General features: G+C 42.8%; 1 protein-coding gene across 1 annotated transcript in view; it reads left to right on the forward strand.

Annotated features, from left to right (window-relative positions):
* Positions 1-21,429, forward strand: part of GSG1L (GSG1 like) — a 43,124-nt gene continuing 21,695 nt past the window's right edge. Inside the window, exons 1-2 of the mRNA XM_050906200.1 lie at positions 1-301; positions 16,800-16,847. Of these exons, the coding sequence (XP_050762157.1) occupies positions 1-301; positions 16,800-16,847 (349 nt within the window). The remainder of the gene's footprint in view (positions 302-16,799; positions 16,848-21,429) is intronic.

Raw genomic sequence — 21,429 nt, forward strand, 5'->3', positions numbered from 1 at the left:
ATGAAGACAAATCGAAGATGCAGAGCCCTGCTAGCAGTGAGTCTGAATCTGATGGCTCTCCTCTTCTCTACAACAGCTTTTATCACGACCCACTGGTGTGAGGGCACACAGAGGGTCCCCAAGCCGAGCTGTGGGAAAGAGAAGAAGACAAACTGCCTCAACTACAGCGGGAATGAGACTGCAAATGAGACAAACCAGAATGTGGTTCATTACAGCTGGGAGACGGGAGATGACCGCTTCCTTTTCAGGTATTTCCACACTGGGATCTGGTACTCCTGTGAGGAAAATATCAATGCTGCTGGTAAGTATAAAACAACTTCCTTCCAGCTTGTGTTGCTTTGTGTTTGGTTCAGTGCGATAAACACACAGGCAAGCTGTTCTGTGCTGTATCTTAAAGCAGATTTGCCCTGCAGAGAGAGGCAGGATTTTAACAGTTCTTTGTTGAAAAGCAACCTGTTTCCAGCAAGAGCAAGGATTTGCTTGTTTACCTGCTGGCGGATGCAGGGTCTGTGCTCTAAAGCCAGCTGAACCTCTGATAAGCAGTATGTGCTACCTTCATGGGCACTGCAGCCAGAGACTGGTCAGTGCTTCCCTTCTGGGAGCTGCTCCCTGGAGCGCACAAAAGACAGCGGATGGTAGTTGTTAAGGAGGTTCTGACATCTAATTGTAATTGCCCCTGAAATAACCCCTAGGACAGTGGTCTGAATGACAGGGAAAGCACAAAGGTCACAGTTTTTATCACACTGTAGCCTAGATTGCATCTTTTCTGGTATCCCTTAAGTGAATGACCACCTACAAATCCTTCCTGGTGGCTGGATTGTATGTTTATTGAAGGAGAGTAGAGAAATGGCAGTTAAAGGGCAAACTGGGCACAAGAAAGCTCATTTCTGTTCCCTGCTCAGCCATTTACTTGCTGAGAACCACTCGAGAAGACACCTCTCCAGCTTATCAGTGCATTCATTTCCTCTGTTGTACCCTGGCACTTACCAAGAAATAAAACACTGGAGGGTGGATGGAAGGTAGCAGCCATGGGACTGATTTAAGTCTCAACAGATGCAAACTGACAGTCCCTACTCCCAGAGCTGTCTGGTAGAGCTAACATCCAAACTCTGCTTTTGAAAGAGCTTTTTTCTAGATTATGTGACTGGAAAATAAAGTTTACAGATGTGGCACAGTATGAGATGATGATGCCTCGTGGATACTGGTTACTCCTTGCTGGGCTGTTTCCATTCTATCCTGCCATTGCCCAAGGAGTAGACCGGGGAGTTGGTCCTTCACCACTGTTGGGAGAGAGGAACAGTTAATCATCCTACATGTTGTGTCCCTGAGGACACGACCTCCCTGATAATGGGAAGTTTATGAGATCCTGGTAAAACTGCTCTGTAAGGATGTACCATAAAGTGGGGCAAACTTGGGGAGCAGCTCACAGTCCATTTCATCCCAAGGTGCTGTGTATACTCACTGGTATTTTTGAGGCTAGTGCTTCAAGAATTAGCTGGTCATTAAAACTCAATTTAATGGATGAAAAAGAAAGTTCATGAACTCGAACCTTGGGACTGCAAATAAACAGCTCCATGCTGAAATGAGGGCACCAAAGTAACCCTCTTGATGTTAGCAAAAAATATAGAAAAAAGGTGATTTGTCTTACTGATTTGGAAACAAACTTAGGCCACAGCAGCCTGAGTGAGCAGCTTAAGACTCTCCGACTTTTTGAGTGTCTTAGCAGGGATTGGAACAATCAAGCATGCCCAAATTTCTGGCAGATATTGAAAGCTTTCCAAGCCAAGATTTATGTGTGAGATAAGTTGTAACTGTGTGACTCTAGCCCACTCAGAAAACTGAGTTCTCTGTGGGAGAAGAGAAATACAGTGATCTATGCTGTACTGGGTAAACAAAGCTGTGCTGTAGTGGGTGATTTCAGGAGATAGCTGGAAGCCAGCTTTAGCAAGTTATGGTGAAAGCAGGAGAGAAGGGGTTGTTTCTCCCTCCCCACGCCGCCACAGCAGCCACATGTGTGTTTCCTCTTATTTGAAACACTAACTTGGTGAAAAGTACTCTTCGGTTAACAGACAAGGAGTGACCAACCTTCGGAAAGAATCCAGCCAGTTACAGGGATGTATTGGCTTAGACAGACAGCTGCTTCATTCAGGATTTACCGTAGTTTCTTCTGGTAAGGACAGGAACAATGTAATGGACACAGGTCTAAATTTGTCCCTAAGAGAGTCAACATAAAATAACCATGAAAGGTCTTCATTCAGACTGATGGGTTTGTAATACCAGACTGTCAGCACGTTGTCATGGCCTTTTGCAGCCTGACTGGTGATCATTTTACCTGAGCTCCAGTGCAGTGAGGCACCAGCCAGCCCCAAGCCAACAGCACTGTGATCATGCTTATACGTACACCCCCAACGCTCAATATATCTGTGAGTAATCCATCCCATAGGGTCATCACACTGTCCACAGCACACTTACTGACCACAGTCCTGTGGGCATCACAAGTCATATAATCACCATGTTGTTAATAAACACCCTAGGATGCCAGGAGAACATCCAGAAAATACCACTAAGCACGCAGATAGTAGTGTATTAAATTAGTCAAAATCTCTAGCTTGAATGCACTCCATACTTTCAATAACACCTTTCTTAAAGCTTTACCAATAGCATACTGAAAATGACTGCAACAACAGCCTTCCTCCAGGCAAAGTCCTTTCAGTAGCCACTCCGTAGCCTCACACCTCTGTCAGCAGAACGTATGGCCACAATCCGTGGTCAGCACCATTCCTACAGCTCCTGACCTATCCCTGATTCCTCACTGCTGATGCCTGAAGTTAAGCAACACGAATCCCACCAGGAACACATGAATGCCATTAACACTCTCTATGGTTGTGATGCTGTCAAAACCCTCCAGAGACTCCTAACATTCCCAGCTGTGAGCCACATTCTTCATCTAGCCACCAGGCTTGTGATTTCTCTCCCCCTACAGTCACAGTACTGTCAAAACTTTCTGCTCTGGTGCAGCTGCAACACAGCAGATCTTGTAGTGCAGACACAACAGGACCAGTTCCCAGAAGGCTGATACTGCAAGGGACAGGATTGCAGGGCTTCCAGTTGGCTGGAGGGGCTGGGACTCAGTCACACCTTAAAATGACATTTAGGCTGCAATCAAACAAGTTTTTGAGTGTCTTCTCCTCCCACTATTTGTCTGAAATGTCCATTTAGATTCCAGAGGTAGAGGTGCAAAAAGCATGCCATCCACTTTCTGTGCAGAGACTAGCAAAGCAGGTCTTCATCTTGTTGCAGGTTTCTAGTTTTCACTGACATCTCTAACAGAGATTGAATGCTGTGATTATTTCTGAAATAATTTGTGAATCTAGAGTTTATTTTTATCCAGCATGTCTAGGACGGCTAAAGAATCCAAAAAGCATTTAGCACCTGAGAAATATAATTGTGAATCCCCTCTGGGAATAGAGGGACTGGAGCATATATATTTCATTGGTGGGTGAGTCCTGTAATTATTTAGCACAATTTCTGACTCAAAAGTATGCTGAATCCCAGTCTACCAAAAAGGGGATGAAGGCTCTCCTTTTCAGAGTGGATTCAATGCTTTGGATCCCACACAGGTGGAGGTACCTTCTGTGAGAGCAATGCACTTTTAATCTCCAGAAGGGGATGAAGCTAAAGCCTACCCTACGAGCTCTGCAGATCGTGCTGGTCATGAGTCCTGTCCTGCACTCACACGCTGCACAGGGCACTTGGTGCCTGCTCCCGGGCCGTGAATTCCTTGGCTATGGCCAGGTGTCTCAGAGCCGAGCTCGCTATCATTTCATTTCTTTCTGAGTATGACTTTGAGTGCATATCTTATTTCACACCTGCAGTCTAGGTCTGTGCTTATGTCAGTACTGCACACCTCACAAGATACCAGACAATTGATGTGCTAATAGCAGCAGTGGTAAACTAGCTGGTAGATTCTGTGACTCAAGAACATACATGCCATGAAAAAATTAAAACATGAAGTAGGTAAGGTGGCATACCTTATCCTAACAGGCAGAGGAGTTTGAGAGCTGGGAAGCAATAACAAGGTAGCCAATTTTGCTCGATAGTGTGTTAGCTTTGATTTTAATAGAAAAAACCGTGAACTCAGATCTTGTTTTAGTCGCTAATGAACAGACAATCTCAGTAATAACATCCACATTCAGAGGGAAAAGCAGCTGCCTAGGTGCCTTTTAAGAGTACTGTCCCATTAAACAAACAACGAGCCTTTCCATGTTGCTCACCACGCTCCATGCAAGTCAGGGAGATCAGGAATGGGTATGCATAGGCTTGGTTTGTGTTCTTGGAATGATGTTTTGAGGGCAAGGGGTCTGCAGCTCTTTGTATGCTCTGTGCCACATATTCCTTAGCACTCTTTAAGGAGTAAATGGTAGAGTGGAACTTACACGGTATGTAAGGATGCATCAAAATGGGCTGTAAATATGGACATTAAATGCACATTTGAGAAGGAGCCAGAGAACAAGAGAGATGTATCCTGCAGAAATGAATAAATCTGTAACATATAAAGACAAGAACTTGCCATACACTTTCACAAATCCAGAGCGGTACTGCACCACCCTTCTCCCCCGCCACCGGGTGATAATAAGCATGTGTGATTCATGGTAGGTGGCTGTCCAGAGAGAGGGACCAGGGAGAAGCACCTTGTGAGTATATAATTAAAAGCAAGAAGAATTGGGAATTCTTGCTGGATTATGAGAAATACAATATAATTGGCATGACTGAAACCTGGCGGGTTTATTCGCATGACTGGAATGTAAAAATTGCTAGTTATAAATTGTTTAGGAAGGAAAGAGTGGTAAAAGGAATTGAGGAGGTAGAGCTCTATATTAAAGATAAAATTTCCAGCGACAGAGGAACTGAACACAGGGGGCCTGGATAATCTCCATCTGAGGATGTTGAAATAGTTGGCACATGAAAATGCAGATTTAGTAGCAAGAATCTGCACATTGCTGTATTCAAAGAAGACTGGAAAAAAATGATACAGGCCACTTGACCCAGCAACCTTAGGACAGTTTTCAGAGAAAGCACTCAGTACATGGCAACAAATGGGTTTTATCAAAGGTAGGGTTTTACTAAAGGTAAATCTTTTAACAAGATGAATCACTTCTTAGATAAGGGTAATGCATTAGACCCAGTCTCTATGGATTTACAAAAAAGCATTTGATGGAATGTCCCCCTGAAAATTCTTTACAGAAGAACTACAGAGAGCAGAGAGGATGGTAACAACGTGGTGATAGATGTAGGCATGCTTCCACACTGGGGAATGCTAAACAGCCTGAGCCTCTTCAGACTGGAAGGAAGGCACAATGTATAGAGAACTATCACATTGATGGGGATCAACTGGGAATGACAGAGATCAGACAAGACATATCGTTGACTGCGTCTGTGATTTAAGAACAATAAGGCATAACAAACAAAAAGGAATACTCCTTCCTACAGAGCTCCGTGCCAGGGAAAGTTTTGAAGGCCGAAACTGGGGATTGCATGGATCCAGGGAGGAAACATCCATTCGTGTTACTAACATGATAATTTGAGAGCAACCTCTGACCGAGAAGTCCCCAAACTACTGATGCAGTACTGATATCACAAGGGGAGTACATGAGCAGAATCACCCTATACCCACCCCTTTGTTCTTCCCTAAATGTCTGTCACTGGATGACGATACAAAGATAGTGAAGCAGGTAGACTTTTTGCTTGAATCTGTGGTGCAGATTTTACTTTATTTTATTTATTATGATGGGGATAAATAGAGAGATTGTAAACTGACTAAAGAACAGTCTTACAAGGAGGCTGTGGCAAGTAATATAAAAAGGGAAATTATCCCAATGGAGATCAGATATTTCTAGTTGTTCTCAAATTTGGTTTTGGGACTGATTCTATTATTGCTGAGCTTAGTGATCTAGGAAGAAGAACTAGCGATACAATTCATGTCACCTAATCTGTAAAAAAAAGAAGGTAAGATGAATTCTACAGCGAACCTGTGGACATTAGCAAATGTAGATGTCTGTGCCTAAACTGATCAACATCATCATTACAGTCAGTAGAGAGTAGTGAGTACTTCTTGGGGAGATTAAATTCCTCCTCATCTGGGATGAACTGAGCCCTGGGATTACGTGTTGTCCTCATTGGCCAAAAAGGAATCTGTCTTAGAATTTGCCATTTCTAACACAGAAGTCTTAATTTGAAGAGAATAATCCTACTTTAAATGCACTCCTTACATATGCTGTGACACAAAGTCTGGGAATATTGGCATTACAGAGGATAGATTTTTCTGCATAACTAAAAATGTGAGCTGATCCAATAGAGTTGTGAGAGTAGTATTAAAATTTAAAAAAGGTTAAAAGCATCAAACGCTAAGGCATAAAATTCTGTGAGGTCCCAGGTAGTTATCAATTGCAGGCAAAAGATAAGAAACAAGTTGTGGGCCAGTATTTGACTGTGGGGTGACTGTGAGCTGCAAAGTGCTGCGATATAAAGGAAAGATGTTATTCTAGGGAAGAACCAGCACCACTGTGCAAGGCACAGTGCATTTTGTTAATGCCATCCTGCATAGTTATGGTAAGAAAAAGGGGGAGGTGAAATAGATGCAGAGTGGGATTTCCAAGGTAGTTAAGGAAAAGAGAATCTCCTTCAAGAAAAGAAAAGAAAAACTGGTCCTCTTTAGTATAACAAATTGAAGATCTAGAGGGGATGTGATGGTACCTTATATATATATATGGATAAAAATCAAGAAAATAATATGACTTAAGCAACTTGTCATTGAGAAAAAAAGTGAAAATCCAAGGATGGGTCCCCAGAAAGTGCGTCTCTAGACTTCACCTCCACGGAGGGCAGTGTGAGCAAAGGAAATCCATGGGCTGAAATGGATACTTCTTAAAGTCACAGAAAGAACTGTACGAGGGGAAAGGAATGTTTCTGGCATGAGGAAGCTTAGAGTGAGTCCTGCATAGCTGATTTGTTGGTATCTTAAGGAGGTCTGAAAGGAGCCATCTTGGTGTGACTGCCTTGCTCACGTCGTGTTTATATTCTATTACATGACATCCATGCTTCAGGGTTGCTGCTGGTCACCAGTGGGAGCCAAGAAAAAAATAGTTGCTGACTTGATGCCTATCACGTTTTCTGGAGGGTTTCATGCCTTCTCTAAAGCATCAGAAATTGGCTATGGGTGGAGACAGTATGTGAGGAGGTTGCTTTGCTGCTGTTGACATTATTACAGCTTCTCAGTATCTAATTGGTGTGTCTGCTCATGCACTGAACATTAAACTGATGATCTAATTTGGGATCAGAGGGGAAATCTCCCTCAGGCTAGATAACAGGGATAGTAACAAATTTTTGCCTGCCTTTACAACATGGGGAAGGGTCCATTTCAGAAAAGCACTTGTGAACTCCTCCTAACAAATCCCTGGTTTTTTTGCTTACAGGATAAGATAGGCCTGGCCATAGGAATTTAAGCTATATAACAAGAGTCTTCAGATCTGTTCGTGTTCCTCACGATGACTCTTGCTCTCTTCCTGTGGTACATGATAGCTGTGGCTTCTGTGGTGGTGATTACTTTATTATAGACATTCAGTTTTTTATAGGATGTTGGGGATATTTTGTGTCTGCAGTGCACTGGAAATTTTGGATTTTAGGTCCTCCTCATCCTGCTAGACAGACTAGCTGTATGAACATCTATCATACATAAAATGTGGATATAAAGTCCCTGCAGGCTGAGACGCATAACAGAGCAAAGTAAGGGACTAGGCAGTGAACCACTCCTTGTTTGATAAGTTACTCTCTACCTCATGAGCAAAAACTGTGTTGCTTTCTCTTTGGATGTGTCTGTCCTCAACCATTTAACTCAGCAGCCTTAAAGGAGGCATCTGAGGGGTTCTGGTAGTTCCTTGTAAACGGAATAAACTTCAAAGTGCTGGAAGACTAACACATAGGTCCCATATTTCAAAGAGAACTGAGATGCTTACCCCGGTGTCAGTTAGTGCAAAATATGAACAGATGCATTCAGGGCTACAGAAATAAATACAGGATGGAATATAAATCATCATGGTATCCCCATGGTTTTTAAATTACACCAGACTCAATCCTGATTTTAAAACTTTCCTTACATGGAATTAACAGAACTGGCTTACAGATCTCAAAATGGGGAATTACCGGATATTACAGCAGAATAGGGCTGCTTCTAGCAGCATCCTCTGTCAGTCGTGAATTGGTGTAATGTTATTCAGTGTTCTTGTTGGTAAACAAAATGGTAATATAAATCTTTGCTGATCTAGCTTACAAATGACTACAGAAGACAGTAAAAAATAAGAAGCAGGTGTTATTACTATGGAATAACATGGCTTGTAGAATAGTCACAGGCAAACAAAATTCACTTTAAGGTGTTCCACCTTGCGTTTGGCTGCATTTGGTGGGGAAAAGGACAGAAACCATGCTTACAATGTAGGAAATTGATTGAGAAGCAGAGCCATTCCACCATGTCTAGACTCACTAGATTTGGAGAGACCAAAAAACACATCATACTGTCATTCAGCCTGATTTTGCTGTGCATCACCTGGCCAGACAAAAACCACTAAATGAGAATTCATTGCAAAGTTATTAGGTACAAGCTTGGAAATAAGGTTCACAAGAGGAAATGCAAGCACAACTTTTTTCACTTGATTTCAAAAACTGGATATTCATTTGCAGTGTACTGCAGTGTACTTCCTTTAAAAGTCCATGGCTGAAAGGTTAAGGTTATCTCAGTTTCCATGCTCCTAGTCAAGTGTGCCTGCCTGGAAAAACAGAACGCCTCAACCCAAAAAGCAACTGAACATCTTTGGGTAGAGAAGGTGGGAGAATTTTCTGGAGTTCACTTTGAAACAGGCAGCCTAAATTGCAATGGCTAAGAGGAACAGAGAGCGATAGATGGGCAAACCAGGGAAGAAATACTGTTATGGTTTTAACTGTGGAGAAGAAATACAGGTTGATGTAGTACAGGCTCTGACATTCAAGGTCCCCTCCCCTCCAGCAATCCCTCTGTCTCTTACCTACGGTCACTTGCACATGTTTCAAGCTGCAAACCTCAGGACTCATGTTCACAGCGACGTGCCATGCCATCAAAGTAATGCTCTGTCCTGAATCTCTCTTTTCCTCCATTTTGGCACACGTCAGCTTTTGGTGTTTTCATTTTCTGGAGTAATCATCTCATCCATGAAAAGGAGTTTCCTTCTTTGCTGTCAGTGACTTTCATCTCTGCCTGCCCTGCTCATGTATCTCTGGAGCTAGGGCACAGATCCAATGCAAATACTCCGGTTGGGCATTATCTGGAGAGAAGCACTGGCATGGTTAAAAGAGAACTCACATTGATCCACAGCTAATAATTGGAAGGAGTGGGAGCTATTGAACCACATTTCTTCTACAACCAGGGCTTTAGGGTCTTATTGGTTACTTACTCCTTTGATCTTTGTTAATCACCAGCCTGAATGGAACTGCTAATGCAGTCAAACGGGAGATTGTAGAAGGCATGTCATACTTCATACAATGAGGTATATATATCAGCTACATCTTCTGTGAAGAGCATCGTTTCTAGTCTTCCACAGTTTTCTGGGGAGACCTTATAGTCCCACAGATACTGGACCGCCAATAACTAGTTTATTTTGGCATATTTACATTAGCACAGAGTAAGCACAGTGTGGCAGATGGTCACCTGTGTGCTGAACAGGTGAAAACCCTCCTCTTCCCATTACGTGGTTTGAAATGCTTAAAGCAACTCAGAACTCTTTGTCTGATTTAATGTTTTCCAGACCAAGTCAGGTCTAATTTGACACCAGAATCATTGAAAGCCTCTCTCAGCACCATTGTTTCCTTGATTCTCCCAATCATTTAGAAATCTGAACTATTTTCCAGCTCTCCAAATGATAGATGTGTGTACACATCTGTCAGGTCTTACCAAGATAATCAGATGAGTCTTGTGACTTGGTTGTGTTTCAATTAGACATGATTTGAGAGCAGCCTGTGGAGATGTTTGCTTTCAGATGCTGTGCAAGATTTTTCACATCAGGGAGAGTTTCAGCGCAGAAAACGCAGTTGCCATGGCACATAGTCCCCGTTAGCACAAACGCGCTGGGCATTCCCTGCTCTGCCCACACCCTCTGCCCCTGCACAGCTATCTGCTGCCTCAACGAACCGAAGGGGAAATGCCACAGTGTGGATGATACCTCTCGGACAGAATTATTACCATTTCTTTGTGAATATGTGAATTGAGGAAAAATGCATGCCTGAAATGAAAAAGTGGGAAGCTTTAAGCTTTTCTGCTTTAAAAGGTAGAAAGTTTTAAGAGTTTGAGTTTGCTGAAAGAGAACAGTAGTATAGCATTCAGATTTAAAAACAACCCCGAAAGGGAAAAAGATTGTGAGTTATCTCAGCAGAGGCTGAGAAATTGAACAAATTCTCATGTTACTTGGAAGTAAGAGAAATGTTGATGGGCAACAGCTATGAATGACAGCTGTCAGAGTGAGAGAAAACAATTTTTTTCATAGCTCAGTACATATTTTAGTGTAATTCTGTATGAACTCATTTATTTTCCAGAAGAAAATATCACTCCAGCAAAATCAACATGGTCAACTGGAAAATGTTGATTTTGCAGATTAATACTTGATTTTTCGTTAGAAAAAATTCACTTAAATGCTCTGTCTGGGATGAGTTTAATCAAAAGTGGAATATTTCACTCGTTAATTAACCTGATACAACTCAGTTTGAGTGAGCTCATTAACCTGTATTTTCCCTAAGGTAGCACTTTATTTCACTGAAGTTGTTTTGGAGTCCTCAGCCTCGTCTAGGCTGGGATCCCTTGAGGGTTATATCTTTTTTTAGACAAATACAATGATTTTACTCTCAGTAGATTATGTGGGATCTCATCAGAATCACATGACTCCAGATATAATCGGAGAGATAAAGATTTGTTAGGGCCTATTGGGAAAAAAGGGGACCTTGTCTTTCGCAGGCTGGGAGCCAGAGTGTTACTAAAAGGGAACGCTGTTTAAATGAAATTTAATCATTTAAATTTCCATCAGAACTGTACTTTTGAACTCGTAAAATTTTATGCAGAGTAAGTGAATACAGACAGCTTTTTCTTTTTTTGCGAGATGAAAAGCAGAGTTGTAACAGAGATCCTTCTTTCAGTCAGAACTACCAGATTTCTTTTAAGTCAAATGATTTACCTACAATATTTTGAAACCATGTAGTTGGAAGACATACAAACTAGGATTTTTCAAAGTTGTTTTTATTTTGCTGCCCTGGTTATTAATGAGGCATTTATCACTGGCTCAGAGAGGAAAGAACTCGGGAATCTAGGACCAGTAAGTATGATCCAGGACATAAACTTCTGGTCCTTGCTATTGCAACAGCCATCTTATAAACTTGGAATATTGTCTTAAAGCCTATGCTTTTTTTGGTGTGTTTTCTGCCCTCTTCCTGATTTCCAGTCTAAACCACCAGTTTACCAAGGTATACTCTGGACAAATCCAACCACTGTTGTGCAGTGTGGGGTCCTGAAGACAGGAGCAAACAAACCATACATTTTAGACAACTGGTGGAAGAAACAGTAGAACACATGTGGGTCTCACAAAGGCTTAAAGTCAGGGTGATTCCGGTGTGCACCTTGAGCTTGGAAGTACATCTGTGTGCTATAGTTTAGACCCAATCTATGTGCACCTAGACCTGCCTTTCCAGCTGCCCTATATAGCTCTCTAACTGCTCCCTAGTGTCTTCCATAGACCCACAGAAAAAGGTCAGCCTGCGTCCGCTTTGGAAGCTGCAGCTAGGCACATCTGATCTGTCGCAATGCAGTTTCGCTGTGCCCACGACAAAGTGTGTAGAGCATAATGGCGAAAGCAGCCCAGAGCCCTGGAGCCAGTATACCGTGCAGACCTGATGGCTCTATGGGACCTGTTTGTCTTAATTTTCTGGCAGGATTGAATTTGAGGGATTTGGAAAAGCCACTTCTCTTTCTTAGCTTTTGGTTTCAAATTATTGTTCAGGCTAGGGAGATACAAATGTCTCTGAACTCTGCCTGAGGAAGGTAAGAGGAACGAGCATTTGCCTTCAGGACAGAGTCCCAGCTGTCCAAAGTGTGTGTGACACTGTGAAGTAGGACTCTTCAGTGGAGAAGGTAAGAGACCAGCCCCACTACCTCCACGTGCTAGGGAAAGGGAGGTGTCTGGGGGACTGGTCTGCCGATCATCTGAGGTGACAGGACACGTGGGTGACCCCTCTACCACGTGCAACTGCTCGTCAGCAGTGTCCCGCAATGCCTCCTTCCCACCCCTGCAGCAGTCTTACTCTTACCAGCTCATTTACTTTCTCCAGAATGCAGCTCTGCCAGAATAGTGCCTGCTTTTCACACAGCCTTCTACTTTTTCCTGAAATGATTTGATTTTGCAGACATGAGACAATTTTCATGACAAGTGTGTGCCACAGACTTGGAAGGGCTGGAAATTCAGGACTTCCCACCACGTTGTGAGCAGCAGAAGGAGAAGAAAGAGCACGGGCCTCATGCTGGAAGCAAGACAGAGAGATCATCTCCTTATGCTGCCACAACTTTCTCTCTGTGTCCCTTGCACTGACGCAGTGATAAAATCCACGTCATCCTGTACACTGTTTCCTAAGAACACGGCAGAAGCCCGAAGCTGAGCTTTCTTCAGTAGAAACTACTGAGGAGCTGGAAAACATTTGACCTGCAGCACTGCGGGAGCTTCCACAGCTGCAGAGCCATGAAATGGGAAAAGTCTCAATGAGCCTGCCTGAGGAAATGCTGTGCATGCTCCTGGGAAGCTCAGCCCAGGGGACTTTAAAGCCCAGGGAATTTCTCTTCCCTTGCCTGTTTGCTGCTGGTGTCCTTCCCAGTTCAGGCTAGACACGTATTCAAGATGCAGGTGCATGCATGTGCACGCACGCACACACAGACACACACGCGTGCAAGCATGCATGACACTAATATGCCTGGCCACACAGACCAACCCAGAGAGAGCTGTGCCTTTACCAGCACCCAGAGAAACAACAACACACACAAATTTTGGGCTGTTGCTGGTACCCAGTCCTACAGGCCCCTATGACCCATGCCCCCTTCTCAGGAAGCCCAGCAGAGACACAGCTGAGCCCGTGCAGAGCCAGTCTGGTTATGAGGGAATGCATTTGCAAGGGCTTGCATAGATGATGTTTCTACCTCACCCTTGGGAAGCCATAGAAGAAGCCAGTAACAAGTGCTTTGCTCTTATTGATGTTTAGGTGGTGGGTCAGTCCTCTCTCCTCAGCCTCCAGCAGCTTCCTGACACTGCTGAGCTCCGGAGAGCTTCACATGCACTATACATAGCCATTGCTCCTGCATGGAAGTGGAGAGCATGCAAGCCAGGTCACACCTCTTCTTTCTATGTGAGTTATGTGCAAGAATCACTCCTTGGCTTTCTCCTCTGTCAGAATCACTGCCACAACTGGGTGAAGGCAGGACTATCAGGGGGGTGAATCCTAGACGCTGGTCTTGTTGCATGTCTAAACAGCCTTTTCTGTATTCTCTAAAGACTCTCCAGGAGCCTGGTTATGAGGAGAAGATGCATCTGGAAAAGGGCAGCACAGCAGGATAAACTCTGCCAAGTCTAAAATTAAACTTAAGAGGGCTTAAGAGATCAGTTATACAAGATACCCAAAAATAACTTAGAATAAATCCTAAGAGGAACAGTGAAAGCACTGCTGACATCTTCAGTTCTCGGTGAGATGCATGTCTGCACGTTGAAGTATGAATGTGGTCTATAAATACCACCAGTGGTTACCACTGAAAATGGAGGAGGGGTTTCCAGTGCTCCAGCAACAGGAACAACGAAGGGAAATGTTCTTCATCAGGAACTGCTTGTGCAGTTCCTACCACAACCTTTAGCAGTAAGCCAGGCACAATCCAGGTATCAGCCATTGAAAGTGAAGTGACCTCCTCCTAGGCTTTTCTCTGTCTCCAATCTACAGTCATTCTTTGTGCTATGGCTCCAAAAGGACTTTTTCTGCACACTCCAGCATTTTCTGTCCGTATTATTTAAACTGGAGACCTCAGCCGCAGCCAGCTCTCCTGAGAGAGATGGTGTTCTGGGCAAGCTGATTTGAGGAAGGAGGAGGACACACATTCCTCCAAATAGCCTGTGATCACACTCTCTACATCCGCCCTGCAGGCAAGGCACCTGCAGACAAACATTATGGTACCATCAGCTTCCTCAGTACCCCTGCCTGTCAGAAAGGCTTTGTACCTTGCCATGTATCTGAAAGGCACCATGTATCTCCAGCTCTCAGAACAGCCTGTGCAGTTTCTGTAGCAGCAAATGGCATTCCCCTTTGGCTGTTTTGGGATAACATGCTAGAGAGTCAGGTATTTGTTAAAGGTTTCCAGTAATATGGCTTCAGATTCATTGCAACCACAGGTGAGAGATGACTCAGTGCTAGCCAGTTAGCTTGAAGTCAGGTTAAAATAACACTGTGATAAAAGTAATAGCTTACATCTGAAAAAAACCCCACAAAACCAAAACCAAACCACATATCCATATGGCTAGAATGAAAAATCCTGCTTAATCTGCTTATATCGAGTCCAAATCTAAAGGTCACTCTCCCTACGGTCCCTTAATTTTATGTCAATGCGTTCCTGACACACCTCATGCCCTAAAACTCAGAGTCTCTGGATGAGAATGATTCCTGCTTGCAGCACAGTATCTTTTATAGTCCACCTATTTCTCTGGATTTCTTGGTCAGGGGCCTAAAGTACTTCACACCATGTGTGAAAAGAATTTGAGGGAGCTGGGCTTGTTCATGTCCCTACAAGTAGAGAAAGGATGACTACAAAGATGACAGAGCAGCTAGAAAAGTTCAGGTTGGGTATCAGGAAACACTCCTCCAGAAGAGTGGTGCAGCCCTGGGACCAGAGCAGGGGAGAAACTCCATCCTTGGAGTCACTAAATAATGGGTATCACCATCCTTGAAGTATTTCAAGATTTGGCTGGGAAAAGTCACAGCTGACCTGATCAGGTGTTAGCGATAGTCCTGCTCTGAACGGGAGGATGTCCTCCTGCACAAGAGACCTGCAGGGTCCCATCAACACAATGCTTCTGGGACGCTGTGATTTCTGTGATCCATCAGTTCTCTCTCAGTCTGTCTGCCCCAAAACCTAATAACTTACTTATCTGACATTCCTTCTGCTCAGATATAGACTGCCCTACCTACCTCTTTGGAAACAGAGATGGTGCTTTGATAAGTCAAGTGTCGCTTCCTTTTCTTGACTGTCCTCTTGACGGTGCTTGGATTCACAGAGTAGAAATCCTTCCCCCTGCCATGGAGATATTGAAACGTTCATTTCAATGTCAAGTGAACCTTTTCTTTTATAGCAACTTATACATAAACAAACAGACTACAGACTGTGTGCACAACACTTTTTAGCATATTTAGCATAGGTTTAAAACTGCAAAAAGTAAATAAAAAGTGGTAATAATAGCATTATAATAATAGATTGTTATTTCAGCACAGCTATCATTTGAATGGTTACGTTTATCTCAACCCTACCAACAAAGACAGCAGAAAGATTAACATTTTATATTGGTTTGTACATATAATTAATTACAACTAAGAAAAAATTACACACTGACTTCGACATCACTACAGCATTTCACTGTTTATTCTTTTTTAATGGCTCACATTTCCTAAATCAGTCTTTTGACTGTGCAATTAAAATTGAGCAAAACTAATAAAAAAACCTACTCCTCTAGCTGTCTTTGCATCAATTAAAGTCTTAAAGGGCAAAATGGATTCTTCTCCATTACCTCTGGCAGGCATGCTGGGCTCTGATTCCTCGAGGCAGGCAGGCTATTGGTCACCTTGGAACATATCATATTGAAGGAAACACATACACTTTGTGGATGGACACACCTAGAGCAGAGGAATTATTTTATAATCTCTGGTTGTCTGAAGAAGTAAAAAGAAAGGTCAAAACATCCACCCTTAATATACATTTCCTGCTTAGAAGCAATAGGCTTCTCAAGAATGCCTGCAAAAACAGAGGTGGAGTCCTAAACAGAGAAAATTTAATTTACAATGATAAATGGATGCAGCAGCCACAAAGCAGGGCTGTGATGGTCATAGCAAGGCATTTGCCTACTTTTTTAACAATTTCTTTTAAATGTTATACAATTGCTTAGCTTGCTTTGTGCTTCAGGTTTTGTCTGTCCTAGTCACATGCGTCGTAGCTATCTGTTGAGACATCTGTGCCCGTGGCAATGCTTCCTGGCACTGGGAGGTTTGGTCACACCCTGGTGGGGCACCGGCATTGTCCTGACGATGAGAAGAAGGAGGACAAAAGTGTTGGTGAAAGAGGCCTGTGCCCTCCCAGCACTACCCCTCTGCAGTGTTTTGCACTGTGTCACTCATCTGGAGTGCAACACAGTTCTTGGCCTTGGGAAAGAGCATCACTGACCCAGCAGGGACCCAACTGTCGGAGAGAACTCTTTTCTTCACTAACTGTATTGCATACTCCTGATGAAGGGACTGTAATCCTAAGGGAGAGTCCAGCCTTGTGAGCATAGCGGGTTTGGTCCAGGATGGAGGCATAGGTAAATGTCTGCTCTCTGTGTGAGACAACCCAGTGGGCCTGTAGAGACTCAGGTGGGAGCGATGGCAGAAACACCAGTCAGAAAGAGGAGGCAGAGCAAAACCAATCAACTTCTGTCTCCTAAAATAATCCTTTTCTTTTAAAGGTGAAAAATGTCGAAGTTTTATTGACCTTGCCCCGGCTTCTGAAAAAGGTAAGACGATACAGTCAAGGCTTCTTCGCATTTTACAAATTGCATCAGTATTGTTTCTTGTCGTACTTGAGTGCCAGGGGAAACATTACTTCCTAAGCACACAAGGACCTACATGTCATCCAGATTACACAGAGCCAGGTGAAACAAATGCCAAGGGTTTAAGACAGCTGTTTACTCAGTTTATGCAGATCTGTCATTTCTCTGATGCATTCTCTCTTCATTCAGCTGATTTTTCTTCAAGAAAATAAAGATTTATATTGTAATACAGACATTTCCCTTCTTCCTCTAGTGAGGAAGGACATGCTACGTGGTTTCCTCAGGCCATGAAGACACTTATGGTCAGAAAACTGCAGTCACAGTACCAAAAGTCTCTTTGTGAGAGGGAATCATCTAGATGCTTGTTTGTTTGATTTACCCTTGAAAAAAAAAATATATTCAAGTGCACAGAGGCAGTCTGCAAAGGTTTTCTTTAGTCCGGTATTGGAGCTGTAAATTCTCAATAGCAGTTTAACCCATATTTCAAAATAGTATTTATCAGGAAAAAAATGGGTAGAGTTCAATTAACAAACTGGGCAGCTGAGCCCATCCTGCTCCCTCCTCAAGACAGAGCGCTCTGCCCGCAGCTGAAGAGGTGCACGAGCCTCGCAGTGTCCTTCACACTGACAATGGGCTTCTGGAGAATCCAAAGGACAGATGAAAATTCACATTTGTACAAAGAAGCGATATATTTTTGTTAGATCACTTGAGACAATCACAAAACCTTTTGGGCATACGGTACCTTCATCAGGTCTGACAGAGAGGCAGTAAGTGGTGTAAGGAACAATTGTTCTTAGTTTGTCTGAATTGCTGATCAGCTGGACAAATTGAAAGAGAAAGGCAATTACCATTAATAAAGCAGTGGGGTATTTCAGTGAGAGAAATACTAACAGCGACAGTCTCTGTGAAATTCATTGTAAGTAAGCCTAAATAAATTATGCACATAAGGGAAGAACAATCCTGGGATTACTGCCACTAATGGGCTCTGAGTTAAATCTTACACACACAAATAGGACCTTCGGGCATAACCGTTCTTATGAAACTACTAGCTCAATACTCAGCAGCGGTCAAAAAACAAACTATCTGTTAGAAAGCATTAGCAAAGGACTTGAGAACAGAGCAGAGAGTATGCTGTCGCCTGAGGACTGTATACATCTGAAAGCTTCACCTTTATATAAAATATAGTGTGGTATTTTGTCCTTTTTAGTCCAGCTCACAGAACGGCAGCAAGAATAATCAGAGTTCTGGAAGGTTCTGTACAAGGACGAGACTAAGACTCTTCAGCCTGAAGGAGAGACATGTGAGAGGAGATATGATGGACATCATTGATAAAGATGTAAGAGGAACTGAAAAGGCAGCCTGGGGAGTGGTAGTTCACTGCCTTTCCCAGTACAAGGACTAGTGGGCATTGCATGACACCTTCAGGAGACAGACTCAAAACAAGCACGATGTGTCTGTTATAAAGGCAATGGGATGTTTTTGTGCTTTATCCATTTTCTGTGAAAGTTCATTATGGTGCATAATGCTTGGTTGCATCACCCACACACTTTCCAAAACAGCATTCAGTGCTTTACTTCAAGTATTTCTTTTGGTTGTGTGAAATGCTGTCAGCAATTTTCTTTTCAGTAGAATTTTAGAGTTGTTGCACGGTGTCAGTGTATATTTCTAGACTATTCTATTCTTCCTTTTTGAGGAAGGAAGGCTCTTTTGGTGTAGTGGTATAAAGAAAATTATATCTATTTCTGAAGTTTTCCATGGAGTTGTAAAGCATATTGACAGAAAGAGAGGAGAATGCTCTGTCAGAGATGGAAAGTGCTGACCATCTGACTCATAAACAAAACAGGATAATTTCCACAACTGTAGATCAAGTTGGACACTGCAACATAGTTAATCTGAATTTTTCACCATCAGTCTTTTACTGTCTAGAGATACTTTCACCACATGTGAAGAGAAAATTATGTGTCAATGATGCCCGACTTACTTTCACTCCAGAATTCTTTAACTTTTTGACTTAATCTGCTCTTTGCCAGTTTGAAAGAACTTCCTACTCCTTTAATTTCTTCATCCCCTCACTCAGCATTGACTTTAATGGTCAGAGGCTTGTCAACTACTCAGTTACACCCAGTGCTGGGACAGACTCTTGATTCTTCTTCCAAGTAAATGAGATACGATAAAATGCAGTGAATATCAAAATTTGACTTCAGTTATACAAACATGTTGTGGTTTTCACAGTCCATGGTGTAACTGCGAATTTTTGGACTAAACGTATCTTCACAATGAGACTTCAGCTTATTCAGTTTCTGTACATATTCTTAGCATCACTTACCACTAAAAAGTGGTTGTTCAAGGTTTTGATTATCTCAAATGTCTCTGTGAGTACATGCTCCGTTACTGCAACTCAGCACTCAGGCTTTCCAAATTTTTCTTTTCAGTTGGTTTTCCCTGATCCAAAGAAGACCTCTGTCTAACCAACTTCTAAGCTAAATACAGACTGTTGAAGCCTGTGCCTACTTCTAGGCACATCATCTTCCACTTTCAAGACACGCTAAAAGGAAGCTTACGAACAAACTTAGTCTAGTGGTACAGCCAGCCTCTTCTAGAGTCCATCACCAATTAATAGCAAGTCAGTATAAAACTTCTTCATTATATTTAAAACCTTCATAGCATAGAAAAGCTAATCAGCGAAACTCACAGTAAAATAAAACCATTTATGGTGAGGCCTAGCTACATCCTTACCACAAATCTTGCATTCATAAATGAAAATGTTTCTTATTCTTACTGTAAAAATGTAACGTAGCTTATGCTTGAGCTCCCTATCTTTAACCCATTTGTGCTGATCTCTACTGTAGCTGGATGCTATATCTCTGATCAGTTATTATACCCTTCGCATATATCACACCAATGACATCTACTAAAAGGAGGCAGCAAAATTTGGGGCAAACAGACCCACAGTATGGTATAAATAAGCATTTCCAACCCACAGGAGTAGGAGAGCTCTTCCCTGCATTTAAGGCAGCTGCCAACAATCTGTCAGAACCTTGTAAGCCTAACATTGAATTTATTAGCTATCGCTGGTTGTTAGTGCCAAATCTGCTTAACAAAATCAGCTTGGTGATAGTAGATAATAACTAGAAAAAAATATTTTCTGTGTCCACAAATATTTCTTGTAACAGTTTCCATTCACTATAGATAAAGGATGATAGGGCAATAGCTGGTTACATTGGCCAGGACTTTTAATGGGCTCTCACAGAGCAGATGTTGTTGGGTCCCACAAAGTGTGCTATTTTCTAGTTTTCATTACAGATGTGAGCAGTAAGATAGCAAGTATTTCCAAAAGGAGTTGGAAGGAAATTGCCACAGTAGGCTGGACCTGATCTTTCAGTTCTGAATTGCTCCTGGGATCTTCTCCACAAAACTTAATCAAAGTTTTTTTCCTGCTGAGTATTTTAATGTCCGAAGAAGAAAAGGATAACCTATTCAGTGAGGGACACTTATGTGTTACACTGAAAAGTACGCTCAGTTTTCAGCTACTTAGTCCATTCTTGAATGCAGCTTGCAGCCTTTCCTCTCCCTTTGGGCTGTTGTAAACCTTGCTATAACATCTTTCTGTCAAGCTCCCTGTTGCAGTGCCCAACCAGAAGAGTGAGGCTGGGACACAGTCCACTACTCTCCTCCTCTCATCACACCTTTTGGGTGCCCCTTCTAGCTCCCCTTCCCATTGCTTCAAATCTGTGCCCAAGAGGACTTCCAAGAGGCCATGGAGGATACATTCAAAAGGAAGAAACCAAGGCCAAATATTATGTCTGGAAACCATGGCACCACAATGGAAAGCAAAAGGTAGCAATATGTCCCATCAAATGATCTGATAAATGACTTCACTGACTAGCGTAACACCACAGCTATATACATGTACAGGTCTGTTCCTCCCCCTGCCTAGAACTGTGTGGGGATTCAAACTCCCGCATCCTTCTATAAATGCATAAACGTCAGCTGTCAACCACAGTGACACAGTGAGAGCCAGAGGATGAGGAGTCACGACCAGCCGAACTCCTTGTGTAAGTGAAGGCTGGGATATATACAGTCGAAATCAGTTGGAAGCAGCATTTGTGCTGAAGAACTTTGCTGGGGAAGAGCAAGGGTTTGCAGGAAATGTGATGCCCCCAAGAGTTTTCGGGATGGTGTTCACTGGGGCTGTGACTCAGGCACTGTCCAAGCACCTGGAGTGCCTGCAGCACATACTGAAATGAGGTGCTCTGGCCTGAGGAGTTCTGTTGGGAAGTTGCTTCAGGAACAGGCTCAAAGGTCAATGTTGGCTCAAAATCTAGAGATGGCCACGCCAACATAGCACAGAATTCACAGGACAAACTCCTTACAGGTATGGTACAATCTGATCTAAGTTATTCTAATGCTCTGTAGGACTTCACTTGCTTCAGCTGCGATATCTATGGAATAATACCTACAATGAATGCCAAAGCAGCAGGTCATCAGCAACTGCCTATATTGCAGTACTTTCTACTTATTTATAGGGAAATTCACATGCATAAAA

Source organism: Gymnogyps californianus, chromosome 15 (genome assembly GCF_018139145.2).
Source record: "Gymnogyps californianus isolate 813 chromosome 15, ASM1813914v2, whole genome shotgun sequence".
Classification (NCBI taxonomy): domain Eukaryota; kingdom Metazoa; phylum Chordata; class Aves; order Accipitriformes; family Cathartidae; genus Gymnogyps; species Gymnogyps californianus.